This window comes from Panthera uncia, assembly GCF_023721935.1.
Source record: "Panthera uncia isolate 11264 chromosome A1 unlocalized genomic scaffold, Puncia_PCG_1.0 HiC_scaffold_17, whole genome shotgun sequence".
NCBI classification, from domain to species: domain Eukaryota; kingdom Metazoa; phylum Chordata; class Mammalia; order Carnivora; family Felidae; genus Panthera; species Panthera uncia.
The window spans coordinates 139,018,990-139,036,840 of NW_026057577.1; the positions used below are offsets into that span (position 1 = coordinate 139,018,990).

Here is a 17,851-nt window from a genome sequence, read left to right on the forward strand (position 1 = left end):
AAACAACCCTCTCAGACCGCTCCCCTCCCCGCCCCTCCCCTTCCTCGTAGATTATGTGTTTTATATGCTGGAAGCCTCAACCACAAAGTGGAAGGGGCCCAACAGGAGTGCCTGCATTCTTAGAGTCCTGTTGGAATATAGCCATATGCCAACAGATGCTTGATCTTTTGAAATCGGATGCAGCAATTTTAGCCTTAAGTGCTCTCTCTGCGCCCATCAAGAAGGGTCCTGAACATTGTGGGGACAGAGGAATTCAACCCTTCATCTGCTTTAATGATACAGATGTGTGCATGGGGTGTGAAGCATTGTCACATAGTTAAGGACACGTAGCTGCCAAGGGGCTCCTCACTTACTTGGATGGTGAAAGCTTTCAGCGGTCGAAACGCACATCGTTTTGAATGTGTGTCTCATCTCCCGCGGTATGTGGTGTGTGCCGTGCACAGTAAAATAAAAGCCTGGCTTGGTGGCTTCCATCGCCTGTACAGCAAAACGATCTGTCTGCAAAGGGCGCAGACCCTCCTAGCACCTTCAGCCGCTCCTCTCGTGGAGGAACCGGAGGAACAGCAGTTTCGGAAGGAGACGCCCTTGAGATTTGGAGCCCCCCTCAACTGGTGCTACGTGGGGCGCGTGGCAAGGTCGAGAGGCCGCAGTGGGAGAAGTAGTCGGGAGCTCCGATCCGGGGCGGGGTTAGTGGACGTAAGACTGTCTGCCTCATTCGGTGCGGGCATCGTTTTCATAGGCTGAGAGACGGAAAAAGGCCAAAAATCCTTAAAAGAGTAAACTAGGTTCACTGACCTGGGTTTGGGAACACAAAGGCACGTGCTATATAGGCTTCCAGAAGTATTCCATCAACATGGGAAAAATCAGGCATTCTTGTGTAAAGGGATGAAAGTCTATTTTTTGTAATATTTATGTGGAACTTCTAATTTCTCAAGAATGTGTAATAAAGAACCACATTTTCTTTTTCTTTATTTTTTTTAAATAAAGTTTACTTATTTATTTTGAGAAAGTGAGCAAGCAGTGGGCGAGGTGGGAGCAGAGAGAGAGAGAGAGAGAGAGAGAATGAATTCCAAGCAGGCTCCACACTGCCAGCATGGAACCCGATGTGAGGCTCGAACCCACAAACCGTGAGATCATGACCTGAGCTGAAACCAAGAGTTGGACACTTAACCAGTCGAGCCACCCAGGTGCCCCAGGACCAGTTTTCTCGATGGCAGTTCACTAGATTGAAAGACGAGGGACGTGTTTCCGCATCTTGCTGTGAAAATCAGACACGGAGATCAATATTGTTTCCGGAGAAGTGTGCTCAAGCTGTGTGGCAGTGATTATGCTCGGTGGGGAGGATGTCATGATGCGTTAGTGGGTCCGCTGTGCGTGACCACCGATGGAGTGTTTGCCAGTTCTGCAGACTGCTTTTCTGTTGCACAAATGCTTGTTCAGAGTGCCTGGCTTCCCTTCCCCTCTAGAATCGCTGCGGGTTGGGGGATGGGGATGTCCTAGCTACCAACCACACTGTTCTGAAACACTTTACAGACTTCAATGCGAGTTACTTAAAAGCAGGCCTAAGACCATTTGGAATGTTCCAACTTGATCTGTGCTAACAAGCTTCTAATGCCCTTGGATTCCCTGCCCCCGTACAAAAACCGTGTCATCCACACTCCCGGGATGAGTGATCTCTTAAGTGATACTGCATGACCATTGGGGTGGCCCAACCAGGAGGGGACAGCGGGCCTACAAGATTGTGACCAAGAGAATCACTTTCAAAGTAAAGCATTTGTAAAAAGGTTATGATACCCTGAATGAGTAAATCGATACTTTCTTTTTTTATTTTTTTAATTTTTTTTTTTAACATTTATTGATTTTTGAGACAGAGAGAGACAGAGCATGAACGGGGGAGGGGCAGAGAGAGGGAGACACAGAATCCGAAGCAGGCTTCAGGCTCTGAGCCGTCAGCACAGAGCCCGACGCGGGGCTCGAACTCATGGACCGCGAGATCACGACCTGAGCCGAAGTCGGCCGCTTAACCAACTGAGCCACCCAGGCGCCCCCGGATCATTCTTTAAAAAGTGTGTTGTTAACAGGTTAATATCCTAATATTAATTTAATGCGCAGTTTGATACTGTGTGGCTTTTATATTTTACTTGTGAGAAAGAGTATTGCAGTGTGTGCCTCCTGAGCTGTTTTAAGAGGGAAGCCTTTAGTGTCTTGATTTCTGCCAACGGAGGAAAAAAGTAAGAACGTATCTCACAGAAAAATGAACAGTTTTGAGATTTCCAGAAGCAAAGTAGTCAGGGCACCTGGCTGGCTCAGTTGGAAGAGCATGTGACTCTTGATCTGGGGGTCATGAGTTTGAGCCCCACATTGGGTGTAGAAAGTACTTAAAAATAAACGAACTTTAAAAAATATGCTTAAAAATAATCATTCCGCTACCAAAAGGTAGAAACAGCTCTGACATTTTAGACAACGTAGTGGAAGGGGCTAAGACACCCAGAGCCTCGACACCGTCTGCCTGCCCGCTTTATCTCTGCAAACAGTTGACATGAAGGAAGGCACCAGTGCCTGTGGTCAGAGCATTGATGGAAGACATATGGCCTCCTCCAGAGAACCAGGTGGTTCTCTGTTGTCCTTCAGAAGTAGGAGGCTTGGGCACCTGGGTGGCTCACTCAGTTGACCGTCTCTTGGTTTTGGCTCAGGTCATGATCTCATGGTTTGTGAGTTCGAGCCCCGAGTCGGGCTCTGCACTGATAGTTCAGAGCCTTCTTGGTATTCTCTCTCTCTCTCTGTCTCTTTCTGTCTCTGTCTCTCTCTCCTCTCTCCCCCCAACCCATGTTTGCATGCTCACATGCTCTCTCTCAAAATAAACATAAAAAATATGTTTATGAGACTTTCCTTCCCCAGAGGAGAAAGCAGTCCCGTCTGTATGGCCAAATCTTGCCCACAGTGCTCTGGCAGGGGAAGATGGGCTTTCTAGAGAGTTGAGGTTTCCAAAGACCTGAACATTTACCCATTAACGTGCTATGTCTTCTATGTTAATTGAGGTGAAATTGTCATAACTGAAAATGAACCACTTTAGAGTATACGATTCAGTGGTATTTCATACACCCACAGTTCTTATACAGCCAGCCTTCCTGTCTAGCTCTAAAATATTTCCATCACCCTGAACGGAACCCTAGACCCACTAAGCGGTCACCCCCTACTTCTGGCCTCCTCCTCCCCCTGCCCATAGTAACTACCACCGGTCGTCTGTCTTTATGGATTTACCTCTTCTGGATACGTGAACTTTCAGGTTTGACTTCTCCAACTTGGTGTAATGTTTTCCGTGTTCTCCATTGTTCTTCTGGATACGTGAACTTTCAGGTCTGACTTCTTTAACTTAGTGTGGTATTTGCGATGTTCTCCATTGTGACACGTGTCAGCACTTTATGCCTTTGTGTGGCTGAATAATAGTCCATTGTATGGACGTACCATTTCTTGTGTACCAGCCCCTCTGATCGTTGGCACTCGGGTGGTTTCCACTGTTAGGTAAGTGCGAAAAACGCTATTATTTGTCGGAGAGCCTGTTTTTAACTCTTTGGGGTCTATATCTAGGAGTTGGTCATACGGTAATAATTCTTTTATGTTTTTTAACCTTTTTTGGTTCAAAACGTTCCCAAAACGTATTGGAAACCTCCTGACGTTTGGAAACAGTTCCGCGGAGCATATGATGCCGAGCTGAGTGCTCGTGGCAGGCGCTCTGAAAGTGGTGATGGCTAAATGCTGCAGCGTCGCGTGTGGTACAGACGCTCTCAGGAGGGTCGCACCTTCTGCCTAGCGTCGCTTGCTTTTCCTTTCCTTGCTGCACTGCCGTGCCCTGCCAAGGGATATAAGACGTTTCTGCAAATTGGTTTGCTTTCTACCGCATACTGACTGCATAGGCGAACGTGCCACTGTTTCCCCGTGCCTCAGTTTCTGCATCTGAAAAATGGGAGTAGTAATGCTGCAGAGCTCGTTAGGTTCTGGTGAGTGTTACAGGGGCCCCATGTGGTGGTCGGCTCCGGAGGTCCTAACAAAGTATCACTGAGGGGGCGGCTTAAAAGGACACTGATCTTCTCACCGTTCTGGGGGCTGGAGGTCCTAGGTCAAGGTGTTGGCAGGGTTGGCTTCTCCCGAGGGCTCCTTCTTCGGCTTGCAGACAGCTGCCTTCTGTGTCCTCACATGGTCTTTGTCTGTGCACACACATCTGGTGTCTCTTTGAGCATGCAGCTTTCCTCCTGAAAGGATGCCAGTCCCGTCGGATAGGACCTGCCCTAACAGCTTCGTTCAGTTTCATCATCTCTTTAGAGGCCTTCGCTCCAAGCGCGGTCCCCTTCCGAGGTATTAGGGGTCAAGGCTTCACCGCAGGAATTTTGGAGGCTCCCGTGCGGCCCCGAAGGCTCCACGAAGCACTTGGCACAGGGCCCCGTGCTCCGTAAAAGGTAGTGGTGGTGACTGGGGTCTGCTTCTACCCCTCCGTCTGCTGCTTCAGCCGTGTCTGGGCCGGGAAGCCCGATAATCGCACTCCGTTAGCGTTTCTGGCGGGAGTACAAGCAGACGGTTTTCTGCACGTGAAGGAGGCAGCAGGCCTCACATTTTAATGATCGTGGCCTCGGCTTTGCTGCTCTGAAGAGCTTGATTCATTTCTAGCTTGGGTTTTGTTCCAGAAGGGTTAAGACTGTCTGGCATCTAAGTCCCAGATCACTTATTCAGCACCAGTATTTTCAAAACGGTCTTGGTTTTTAAAAGTTACGGTTAAGGGGTCCCTGGGTGGCTCGGTCAGGTAAGTGACCCACCCTTGATTTTGGCCCAGGACGTGGTCTCGCGGTTCATGTGATCGAGCTCCGCGTCGGGCTCTGTGCTGACAGCACGGAGCCTGCTTGGGATTCTCTCTCTCCCTCTCTCTCTGCACCCCCAACTCATGCATGCGTATGCTCTCTCTCTCTCTAAATAAACAGTTTAAAAAGGTATGGTTAAATATGCATGACATACAATTTACCATTTTGACTTTTAAAAAAAGTCTTTTTAAAAAAAAATTTTTTTTAATGTTTATTTTTGAGAGAGAGACAGAGAGACAGAGCACAAACAGGGGAGGGGCAGAGAGAGAGGGGCACACAGAATCCGAAGCAGGCTCCAGGCTCTGAGCTGTCAGCACAGAGCCCGACGCGGGGCTGGAACCCACAAACTGTGAGATCGTGACCTGAGCCAAAGTTGGAGACTTCACCGACTGAGCCACCCAGGCACCCCCATGTCGACTGTTTTTGAGTGAACAATTCAGTGCTTTAAATGCATTTGCAATGCTGTGTGACTATAACCACTGTCAATCTCTAGAAGCTTCTTACTATCTCAAACAGAAACTCTGCGCCCGTTAAACAGTAACTCTCCGTTCCCCTCTCCCCCAGCCCCTCTGCGTCTCTCTAGTTCTTTAACCCTGCTGTTTCCTGATAGACACCCAACCGGAAAGAAGATGGGAGTGGACAGTCCTCTGTGGCTAGGACAGGGGAGCAGGGATTTGGGCCTCCGGTTTGCCTTTCACTGTGAGTCCTCTTTGAAATGGCTCCCTTTGTACAGGATGCCAAGGTTTTATCCCAGAGGCGTCTAGGAAACGTGTGCAGAGGGGAACCCCGTCTTTCCCCTTCACGTACCTCAGGTGGCTTCCGGGAAAGCCCGGGACGGGTGGCTTTGGGGAGTTGTGGCCGCCCTCCCCTTCCGAGTGTGGACCAGCACAGAGCCGCATCCAGACTCTTCTGTCTCTGCCCCAGCGCGCACCCCCCGGCCCCCCGGCGCCCCGTATAACCTGGCGTTCCTCTGTCTCCCCCTCCCGTGTGCTTGCAGACCTACATCGGCTCCATCATTGCCTCCGTGAACCCCTACAAGACCATCGCTGGCCTGTATGAGCGTGCCACCATGGAGTGCTACAGCAAATGCCACCTGGGGGAGCTGCCCCCCCACGTCTTCGCCGTCGCCAACGAGTGCTACCGCTGCCTGTGGAAGCGTCACGACAACCAGTGTGTCCTCATCAGGTAACCGTCCCCCGTGAGGCCGGCGGAGGGACGGGAAGGGGACCCCCCGGAGAGCTGGTGCCTCCGCCGGCCCCCAGAGCACGAAACCTGCTCAGAACGTTCACGAGAAACAGGTCTACTAGGTGCCCCGGTTTCTCCAGTGGAGTTTTCTCTTTTGAGTGGCTTCATCCCTACGGCCTTCAAAAGACCCAGGCTCGCTTAGAAAAAAAAAAGCAAGACGTACCAAAGTTGTTCCCTCTGGGCCTCAGAAGAATTACTCCCTTCTTTTTCTTTCTTTTTTTTTTTTTTTTTTACTACGTGCCTTAATTATTCTTTGGTTTATTCCATTGTGGCATGGTCGTTTTATACATTTAAGAAAACGCGTAATTCTTTCAAAATTAAAAAGTTACAGGTATGCTAGAGTGAGAATGTATATTTGAGCAAGAGATCTTTCTTTGTCTGGTTTGATAAGGTTGCACAGAATTGCCCAAGTTGAAGAACTTTGATGATTTTGCACTGGGTGTTCCTGAAGTGTACCTTTGAATTCGCGACAGAAAAGGCACTTGCCGTGTGTGTGCTGAGGGAATGATGGAAGGACGTGTTTATTTCCCTTTTTCTGGCAACGGAATAGGGTCTGGACGTCTCTGTTTCAGCCAAGTTGTACTCATTTCTTAAACTACCAAAAGGCCCACTGTCACAACCGATCACTAGGAAACTGTCTCAAAAAGCAATAGAGTACATTTCCTTAAACATATTTCTTGGGGCGCCTGGGTGGCTCAGTCGGTTAAGCGTGCGTCCGACTTCAGCTCAGGTCATGGTCTCACTGTTTGTGAGTTCGAGCCCCGTGTCGGGCTCTGTGCCGACAGCTCGGAGCCTGGAGCCTGCTTCAGATTCCGTGTCCCCGTCTCTCTCTCTGCCCCTCCCCTGCGTGTGTGCACGCTCGCTCGCTCTCTCTCTCTCTCTCTCTCTCTCTCTCTCTCTCAAAAATACACATTAAGACAGGTATTTCTTAATTTTTACTAACTAATTCAGATTGGCCTCATCACTTAAACTCTAGGGACATCCAATTGGATCTTTCTATTCCTTATAACACCCCGGGACGATATTCACAGCAGATGTGCTGAGCCTCCCTGCCAGTGAGGTTTGTGTGCAGTTACCGAAGCCTGGATTCTTTCCTGCTGCCAGGCCTGCATTCACGGAGCACGGCCGTCACTGAGAACCTGTGGTGTACCAAAACGGCTGGTGTGAAAGATAGTGGCTTCTGTTTTTGGTGACTTTCTAGTCCCAGCTTGTGGCTAAAGAAGTCTATTATTTCAAGCGGGAAGGACAAGGCCGTTTGGATTTGGAGGAGATGTTCAATGAGACCCTCCTTTCCCCCTCCGGATTTCTGATTCCATGGAAGTGAGACCGATGGGGAGCCATATGTTAACTTTAGACTTGCAGCCAGTGGGGCTGGCTAACACCGCGGCCCCGGATTAGACGGAACCCCCTGATCCGGATACAGGGCAGGTCAGCGGTGGCCACGATCACGATCACTGCGGGAAGCCAGTTCGCTGACCAGCCCTCCCCCCTCTCCCCCTGCCCCCCGGCTCACCTGTCGGGGAAGCCGTCCTTGCTCCTGTAGGGAGGAAAGGGGGAGCGTAGGGGCACGGGGAAGGGAACCGGGGGACCCCCAGCCGAGGACGTTTGGGAGACACAGTGTCCCACGCGGTATGTGTTTGGGGATGAATGTGCTCACGGGGTTTGAAGGCTGGCTGTGAGGTGGACGCCGGGCAGGAACTTTTCAGGCATCAACTCACTGAAGCCTTCCGACGGCCCTTTGGTGCGTGTGGCTGTTCTGTGGTATTTGCGGGCGCCACACGCAGAAAACTGCTTGAGGGATTGTATTCTTCTGACTGTTTTCACCCGTTGGCCTTGTGCACGGGTCCTTGCTTTTTGTAACAGGTCAGAATTTATACCACTAGAGCAGCAGAACGTTGCCTTCCTCTTCCTCGTTCGACCTCAGTCTCTGCCTCTTGTAGGGGAGGGAAGCATCCGGGCAGATACACTCTCTTGGCTTTATCACTTTTATGGTGCTCACGTCCTGGGCGGTGCAAGTAACTTGGATAGAGGGGCTACCCATTTAGTTAGGGAAGCAAATATGAATCGTTATGACTTGCGGCCAATCGAAATGACGCTATTCGGGGTGCCTGGGTGGCTCAGTCGGTTAAGCGGCCGACTTCAGCTCAGGTCATGATCTCGCGGTCCGTGGGTTCGAGCCCCGCGTCGGGCTCCGTGCTGACCGCTCAGAGCCTGGAGCCTGTTTCAGATTCTGTGTCTCCCTCTCTCTGATCCTCCCCTGTTCGTGCTCTGTCTCTCCCTGTCTCAAAAATAAATAAAATGTTAACAAAAATTTTTTTTAAAAAAAGAAATGACACTATTCAGTGTATTTTTTTTAAAAAGGGAGGGGGGCTTTCAAGGGTCCCATTGCCAGTAAAGGAACTTGCCCTGTGACTTCAAGCACATTGTTTGAAGCCTCTTCCAGATGACTTCAGCAAGGCTCAGAACTTAGAGTTTAAGATCACCATTTCAGCCTGCAGAAAATAATTTAATAAGATGAACAGAAAGAAAGAAAACATCTATTTTAAGAAGATTGAATGGTTTTCCACACTCAGGTACCTAACTATTTGCCACTGATAATGGCCTGTGTTACCCACTTTCATTGGAAAAAAATGAGAGGATCCCTTGTCTGTCGCTTACTTGCTCGACAGAGCAGCTTAGGAAGAAAGTGAAAAATCAAATGAGATCATTGTGCGTGTGTGCCTGTGCGTGTGCGTGCGTGTGTGTCTAATAAAACGGAAAGGGGTTGGCATTTTCACGCCAAAGACTGTGGTATTTAAAATAAGGGGGGAGGTAGAGGGTGAGTGGATCCCGGCTAGAAAGCTCTCATTGTGAAATACTGATGTGAACAGAGTAACTGTATTTATCTAAATTAACTCAGGAAATGGAGTCTTTAAGAATAGAGTTCTCATTAAAGTGTGTCTTGTTTAATCTCTCCAGTTGTTTTTTTTTTTTTTTTAATGGGGATTGGGGCTGTGGGAATTTACAGAAAATTGAGTATAAAAATAAAAATTGCAGGTTACTGTAGCCCCGTGTAGATTTCCTCAGGCGTGATCTGCCCCCTGGTGGATACAATGTGTTTTACTACTTTGCAAACCTTTTCTCATGAGATACCTTAAAATCAGAAAGTAGGCCTGTTTGGAATTAGGACTTCAGACATCAATTATTCCCTCATTTCACGAGCCTGGGTCCCTTGGCCAAGGTCCCCATCTCTTTGGTGGCATGCTGAGTCTCTAGGCTTCTAGCCCAAGCCTCTCGTGTTGGTTTTACTTAGAAGGTTGTTACCTCTCCTAAGCTCTAATTTTGCCTTTTTGTGCACATTTAAGCAAATGCTTATGCTGTTATAGTTTTTAAAATATCAATCTATGTTTGAAACTTGAGACTTTTTCTGTTTTTTTCATCTAGCTGGCAAGATCAGCATTTGATTTTGTTTGATCTGGTACATTCTACGTTGACCTCAGTTTCTCACACCTTGATTGGACAGGCAGGGTTTAGTTTATCAGGGCCTATCAGGATACATGACCTTTTCAGGTGTGTCGTGTAAGTCAGGCCTGTGCCTGATTCATCCATGAACCTCACTGTCCGTGTGTCTGGTAAGAGGGCCAGCATTCAACCGGGGTGTCCAGAGTGGCTGGGTTTAGGACCTTTGCTTCCTTTGCATGTTTGGTGTTCCAAAACTGGAGCGATTTCTTTTCCATTCTGGAATGATAATTAAGTGTTCCATCTTTTTCTGTTTCTAGTGATGTACTTAGAAATGATGGGGTTGGAACAGTGAACAAAACTTGTGTCCTGGATTAGAAGGGCACCAACCTGGGGCGCCTGGGTGGCTCAGTCGGTTAAGTGTCTGACTTCCGCTCAGGTCATGATCTCATGGTCCCTGAGTTCAAGCCCGGCGTCGGGCTCTGTGCTGATGGCTCAGAGCCTGGAGTCAGCTTCGGATTCTGTGTCTCCCTCTCTCTCTTTGGCCCCTTCCCCTGCGCATGCTTGCGCGCACGCTCTCTCTCTCTCTCTCTCTCTCTCTCTCTCAAAAAATAACATTAAAATATTTTTTTAAAAGGCACCAACCCGAATTAGGCATGAGGCATGCATGCCTCGTGCTCATGTAGTATGGCAGGTTGCAGTGCTAGAATTTGGGGATTAAGAAAAAATGAAATAAAATCCAATCGTTGCCTTCAGGAACTTCTCCTCTGATGGGAAGAAACTGATAGAGCTAAGTAATTTCAATATAGGCTACCAAAAGCTATACTAGAAATGTGTCCATGGTCGCTGAGAGAGGAGGTGGTAGGTCCTCAGGAAGGAACTCGGTCAGTACTTCATGGAGAAAAGGGTGTATGGTTATGAGTCAGAGAACGTGTGGGAATATGGCCGGCATGAAGGAGAGGAAGGGCACAGAAGCCCTTGTAAAAGCATCAATGTTTGGACCAACAAGGGTAGTTAGGAAGTGGAAAGTAGCCCATGAGGCTGTGGGGTTTGCTGAGGGACACGAAGGGCTGGGGCTGGAAAGGCAAGGCAAGGGAATTGAAAGACACGTGTGTGCGTCACCCCCAGACAAGCCCAAGAGGACTTTCCGTGGGGACACTGAGGCTCTGTGCTGTTAAGTGACTTTCCAGAGGCCTCAGCTGTGAGCAGTAGACCCAGGATTGAGCTCCAGTCTCCCCGTGTCATTTTAGAACGGACTCCTCCTTGCTGGTGCAGGACACATGTTCAGGGCTTTGTCCTGCTTGCGGAGACCCGTGCGCTGAATCCCGTGCAGGCAGACACTTGCCTGAGTCCTCTGGCAAGCAAGGGAGTGACTGACGTAGATCTCGAGAGCATCGTGTGAATTAAGAATTTGATTCACACAGGACTGAGAATGTTGGTCAGGTGTTCACAAAGTGTTCTACGAGGAGCCAGGAGTATATACTTCAAGCGTCGTGAGTCGGTCTTGTTACAACTACTCGACTCTGCCCTTTGAGGACGAAAACACTCACAGGCTGGTCTGTGTTCCAATAAAACTTTATTTATAAAAACAGGCAGCAGAGCGGATCTGGGGCCATAGTTTGTGGGCACCAGGGCAGGTATCTGGGAGACTAGCCTGTGTGGGTGGGTAAGGGCCTTGTTCACATCAAGGGGCCCTTTCCTTCATGTGGGTTCAGAATCCCTCCTCTCTGCTTTCTTGCGGGCTTTGCTCTCTGTCTTTGGGCCTCCCTGCCCCCTGATTCTCTGATTTCTCCCTTTCTACTGGATCCTTGGCATTTCTAGTACGTTCCATCCTTTAAAAAAATATCTTCACCTTTGGTTCCGTATCGCCCTTAGGCCGCACACCTCCCCCACTCCTTCCATGGTGCGCCATCATTGTGGGTCGCTTCCTTGTTCCCTGGGGCTCCCCAGTCATCCTCCACCAGCTCCTCTTCCGTCAACCTTTCCGTCTCCGGGTGTGCAGGACTCCCTGGTCTCAGACCCCTCCACCCTCCCCCGCAAGTTTCTCCTCTGAGTTCCAGATGTATGTCCAAGTGCCTCTGAGGTCCCATCACAGAGATGGCTCATGGGCATCTCAGAGCACGTCCTACATTCATCCGAAGCTTCTCCCAGACGTGTGTTCCTCCTCCCCTGTTCTCATGCTCAGCAAGTGGACTCCATGCCACCGGGTCACAAGCCTGAGGTCAAGAAGTCCTTCTTGGAACTAGAAGTTCTTCTCCTCCACATGCCCCCTCCCGCCTCCCCATTAAGGTAGAATCGTGCACAGTAAAGCACCCCGATCTCACGGAGACTGCTTCCTGGGTTTTGCCAGCTGTGCAGGCCTGTGTCGCAACACTAGGATCATCCCCCTGGCAAGCTCCCCGGGCTCTCAGGAGTCCTTCCCTGCATGTCGCTGTCCCTTACCGCCCTCCTGACCGGGGCTGTCCGTGTCGTTCTACCCCCACCCCCCACCATCTTTCCCGGGGCCGCTCACTTCTCGTCTCCGCCGCCCCCTCTCTTAACTCCCCTTCTGTCCTCACGTCTGTCTCCCTGCGTCCTCTCCGGCCTCCCTCCATGCATTCACCACACTCCATACTCTGCACAGAGCGATTCTTTAAAACCATGAACTTGGTCATGACCGCCTCCTGCTCAAAAAACTGCCTTGTGACTTTGATTCTGCCTATGAAAACTTCTCAAAGCTTTTAATATGGCCTGTGAGGCCCCCATATCAGTGATTGGGGTTATTTTTCTTTTCTTTCTTTCTTTTTTATTTATTTATTTTGTTTTGTTTTCATAGTTTTTTGTTTTGCTTTCAGCAGGCTAAGCTCATGTTGGTTCTGGGAGAACACGTGTTCTCTGAAGCCCATGTTTGTGTCAGCAGTCATGTTGGTACCAAGGGTTAGAACCGTAATTGCCATGGGCTAATGAGAAAAATGTAGGACTGGATGTGTAAGCGATGTGTTTGCTTTTCGTGGAGGTAGAATAACATCGTAATCGCCGTACGAGTCACTGTTGTACGGCGGCTAGAAGAAAGGAACAAGGTGGAAGAAACGAGGCACCACGCCGCCTGTGGTGGAAGAAAGACACCAGCCTCCGCACCCAGGTAGTGAGACCGTCACACTACAAAGCGGTGACGCTAACCAGTAGGTTAGAATTAGTCCTGTTCATTTGGATTTTTTTGTTTGTTTGGCGTTCTACTTTTGCTTGCATTCTTTTTTTTTTGATTTAACTTTATTTTTTATTTCTTAAGATGTACATCCAAATTAGTTAGTATATAGTGAAGCAATGATTTCAGTAGATTCCTTATGCCCCTTACCCGTTTAGTCCATCCCCCCTCCCACCACCCCTCCAGCAACCCTCAGTTCGTTCTCCATGAGTCTCTTCTGTTTTGTCCCCCTCCCTGGTTTTATATTATTTTTGTTTCCCTTCCCTTATGTCCATCTGTTCTGTCTCTTAAAGTCCTCATAGGAGTGAAGTCATATGATTTTTGTCTTTCTCTGACTAATTTCACTTAGCATAATACCCTCCAGTTCCACCCACGTAGTTGCAAATGGCAAGATTTCATTCTTTTTGATTGCTGAGTAATACTCCATTGTATATATATGCCACATCTTCTTTATCCATTCATCCCTCGATGGACATTTGGGCTCTTTCCATGCTTTGGCTATAGTCGATAGTGCTGCTATAAACATGGGGGTGCATGTGTCCCTTCGAAACAGCACAGCTGTATCCCGTGGATAAATGCCTAGTAGTGCAATTGCTGGGTCGTAGGGTAGTTCTATTTTTAGTTTTTTGAGGACCCTCCATACTGTTTTCCAGAGTGGCTGCACCAGCTTGCATTCCCACCAACAACGCAAAAGATATCCTCTTTCTCTGCATCCTCGCCAACATCTGTTGTTGCCTGAGTTGTTACTGTTAGCCATTCTGACAGGTGTGAGGGGGTATCTCATTGTGGTTTTGATTTGTCTTTCCCTGATGATGAGTGATGTGGAGCATCTTTTCATGTGTCAGTTGGCCGTCTGGATGTCTTCTTTGGAGAAGTTATTACTTTTGCTTGTATTCTTAAGTTTGGCTTTCTAGTTCTGTGATTACAGTTCACAAGGATGGAAGGGGATACCTAGTTCTGGGTATCACTGTGCTGTAATATACGTGTTCTGTCGTATTCTCCCACATTACCTAGCAGTAACTCAGTTCTGAGACTGTCTACCTGGAGATGATGTCTCATCCCACAGGTTAAGGGCTCGGTCCCCCAAGACTGCCGTCTCCGTGTTCCCCACCCCCCACTTCAGGTACCAGTCACAATTCCGAGTTGTCACCTGTGCTGCTGATTCGCCGAGCTATAGATTGGAGGTTCCAACGGATCCACTCCTTTGTGTGATTAATTTGCTAGAGTGGCTCACAGAACTCAGGAAACCAGTTTCCCTACTGGATTACTGGTTTATTATAAAAGGATATGACTCAGAAAGAGCTGGAAGAGATGGCTAGGATGAGATCTGGGGAAAAGGCCATCGGCTTCCCTCCAAGGGTTCACCAATCCGGAAGCTTCCGGAACAACATCTCCCACCCCCATTTTCGTGGATTTCTATGCCAGCTTCATCACCTAGGCATGAACGATTAAATCATTGACTATGGGTACTGAATTCAATCTCTTGCCCCTCTCCCCTCCCCGAAGGCCAGTGGTGGGGGGAGGAATTGAAAGTCCCAACCTTCTAGTTCTGTTATTGGCTCCCCTGGCAACCAGCACCCCCCCCCCCCCAGTCTTTGATTACCTGGGCGCTTTCCAAAAGTCACCTCATTAACATAACAAATGACATCTTTATTGCTGTCATCATTTAGGAAATTCCAAGTGTGTTAGGAGCTCTGTCAGAAAGGAGGATGAGGACCCAGTATATATTATAATAAATAATCACACTATCACACGTATTTAGCATGTATATTATATGCTGCATAGATGTTAATAATGATGGTTAACTTGAAAATGTCTGGATTGGGGGTGATTGGTGATCTTCCTCACCACCCTACTCCCTTATTTAATGTTTGTTTGTTTGTTTGTTTGTTTGTTTGTTTAAAGAAAGAGTGAATAAGGAGGGGGTGGGGGCGGGGGGAGAGAATCCCAAGCAAGCTCCCTGCCATCAGCCCAGAGCTTGACACAAGGCTCGAACTCACAAACCTGTGAGATCACGACTGGGGCTGAAATCAAGAGTCGGACACTTACCCAGTGGAGACACCCAGGTGCCCCGCTATTAAAAGAACTACTTGACGGGACAGCAGTGACCTCTCAGTGGGGCCCTACTGTCCTCCCTTCAGTCCCCTGGACTTTGGCCCTGCTGGCTGCTTTTCCTTCCTCCAGGGCACTGAGCAGGGTCCTCCCGTGGGTCTCCCCGCTCTCCCTTCAATTTTCACCCACTTGTCTCCGGTGCATGTTTTCATTTTTTGGTCTCCCTATCAGTGTGCTGCCCGACCCTCCTGCTCCCCCAAAAAAGGTCTTTACTGAGCCCTTACCGTCCACCTAAATCTGAACTTTCCTGTCCTCTGGGACGCTTGTGACTCCTTGCTCGGTATCTTTGTGCTGCTAGATCACAGACAGACTGTGCCATTTCGCGCATCCCTGCTTTCTGAGCCCTCAGTGCAGCCTGACACGTAGCAGGTGCACAGATGTTTAAGGAGGGAAGGAATTACCTGCAGAGATGCTCTTCCTCCATTGCTTCGAAGATTACCTTGGTTTGACCCTCAATAAACTTTTCACGTCACAGGCGGGGGGGGGGGGGGGGGGGGAGGAGGAGGGAGAAGTGGAGGAGGGGGGAGTGTTACTTAAAGGTGTATGACCCGCGGAGAGTCCTGTCACCTTGTGATCAGGTTACCTTTCCTCTCTGCCTTGTTCAGGTAACACTTCCGTGTCTCCATATATGGTAGCCCCCACCTGTCCCCTCCTACTACGGTCCTCTCTGAATTTTGTGAAACTGCTTTCAAGAGTAGCAGTTCCCAAACCTGGCCTCATGGTAGAATCCTCTGGAAATTTTTATTTTTTTTTTTAATTTTAATTTTTTTTAACTTTATTTATTTTGAGAGAGACAGAGTACAAGTGGGGGAGGGTGAGGGAGAGAGGGAGACAGAGAATCCCAAGTCGGCTCCACGCTGCCTGCGCAGAGCCCGATGTGGGGCTCAAACCCACGAGACCGGGAGATCATGACCTGAGCTGAAACCAAGAGTTGGACTCGTCACCAACTGAGCCACCCAGGCACCCCTGGAAATTTTTTTTAAAAATACCGACAGTTGAGTTCTACACCTTACGGTTCAGGTTAGAGGTGTATTAGGTGATTCTGATGTGCAACCAAGTTTGAGAACTGTGGTCACAGAGCACCGTTCAAGTCGGGGTTTTATTTTGTTTCAAGTTTTAATTCTGTGCCAAAAAAGATGTACTTAAAGAAGGTGCTTGAAAAAAGTATGCTAGAGTGAGAAAAAATGTGACTGCAGATTGCTATAGATCGATAGCCATGACTGGTTCATGGCAATGAGAGTCTTGGGTTTTCTTCTCTTTGACCAAGTCTTGCTCTTGAATTTGAACCGTATCTGCTCTGTGATCGAATCTTTAACATGTTATATTTGTCAGGGTAAGCTAATGGCTATAACAAACAGCACCCCCCCCCCCCATCTCAGGAACATTACACAGGAATGCTTTACGTCTTGCTCATTTTGAAGCCCCACAAGGGAAGGTAAGAGACTTGACTTTATTCTGCGTGTCATTTTGTTTAGAGATGTGTCAACCCTGAGGGCACCCAGGTGGTGGGCATGGGAGGCGGAGCCCAGAGGACCATGAAGAAGGGAATTTTTACCCACCAGACAAGGAAATGGCACATGTCCCTCTCGCTCTGCTGTTCAGCTGCCCTTCTGTTCCACTGGCCACATTCAGTCCCTGTTACTCACGCATTGCTGTCCTTACTACCAGGGAGGTTGACACGTTGTCTGCTTCCTTGTGCTGGAGGACAAAGAAACGCATTTGGGGAACACGTGACATCATTTCTGTCTCATACGTTTTAACTAGAGGACTTGGTTTTTTAAGTTCTGTGTGTGTGTGTGTGTGTGTGTGTGTGTGTGTATGTGTGTGTGATAGAGTCAACAACTAGATAGATGTATATATATATTTTTCAAATGCCAAGCATTACTTAAATCTCTTCTTGCAGTTTTTCTCTCTTAGTTTATGTCATTCATTCAGTGCTTGACTGCTGAATGCCCTCTGTGTGCCAGACCCTGGTCTAGACAGGTGCCAGTGACGTGAAGACGTGCGTACTAGCAAGAATCTGCTTGTTGGTAACAGAAAACCCAGCCGAAGTTGTCCCAACTCAGATAACACCGGGCAGGGCAGTTTCGGGTCTGGGGATTCAGCCACGCCTGCCGGACCTTCTCTGATTTTCTTGGCTTTTGCTTTATTGTCCCAAGATAGGTGTGGATTCCCAAGTACTGTCTGCAGCAGGGGGGAGGTCTCTGCCTGGTGTCTCTTGTGTGTACACAAAGCCCCCCACGAGCCCTTAGCACGCTCGACATGAAGTCTCTCCGGCTGGAGTCCTCGCATCTGCCCGGGATCTACCCTGTCACTTGCAGAGGGAACGGTGTTACTGAGAGTTGCCTAGACCAGTGTAGATTCCCCGTGGGTCTGTGGGACCCAGCCGGACGTGGCTGTTGTCATCTCTGAGTCACTCCCTTTCCTTTATTACGTGTGGTTAATCATTTCCCATTGCACCAGAATTCCTCTTGCGTAACTTCCCAGATCGTGGCACTCAACGAGGGCAGCTTTTTCAGGACCACGCGGAGCTCATCCGTGTATCTCGCCCACTTAGCAGTTGTGAAGGCGCTGCTTTGATACATTGTTGGTGTTGCTCTTCTGTTGCTTAGACCTTTAGTTGACTTTTCTTATAAGTTCCCTGCCTTTGGCTACTTCTGTTCTCCCCAAAGTACCAGACATGGTGCCTTACACAAAATTGAGTTTCTCCTTTTAAATCCCTGATCTCCATGCCTGCTTGTCCATATCTGGCGGGGCTGAGCTTGTCCGGGACGTGACCACCAGCAACAACTGATCTCCCGAGAGCCCTTGCGCTCCTTCTGGAGCATTACCTCCAGAGCCGTGTTCCTTCCAGGTCACCTCGATTAGCTTAGTCTTCGGTTGGCTCTGAGCCATCAAACTGGATCCTGTGGGCTCCCTCTCTCTCTCTCTCTCTCTCTCTCTCTCTCTCCTCTCTCTCTCTCCTCTCTCTCCCTCTCTCTCCCTCTCTCTCCCTCTCTCTCCCTCTCTCTCCCTCTCTCTC

At 48.9% G+C, this 17,851-nt stretch overlaps 1 protein-coding gene across 1 annotated transcript in view; it reads left to right on the plus strand.

Moving 5' to 3' along the window:
* The window catches only part of MYO10 (myosin X), a 231,308-nt gene that overhangs the window by 112,382 nt on the left and 101,075 nt on the right, over positions 1 to 17,851 (plus strand). Inside the window, exon 4 of the mRNA XM_049648266.1 lies at positions 5,848 to 6,035. Coding sequence (XP_049504223.1) covers positions 5,848 to 6,035 — 188 coding nt within the window. The remainder of the gene's footprint in view (positions 1 to 5,847; positions 6,036 to 17,851) is intronic.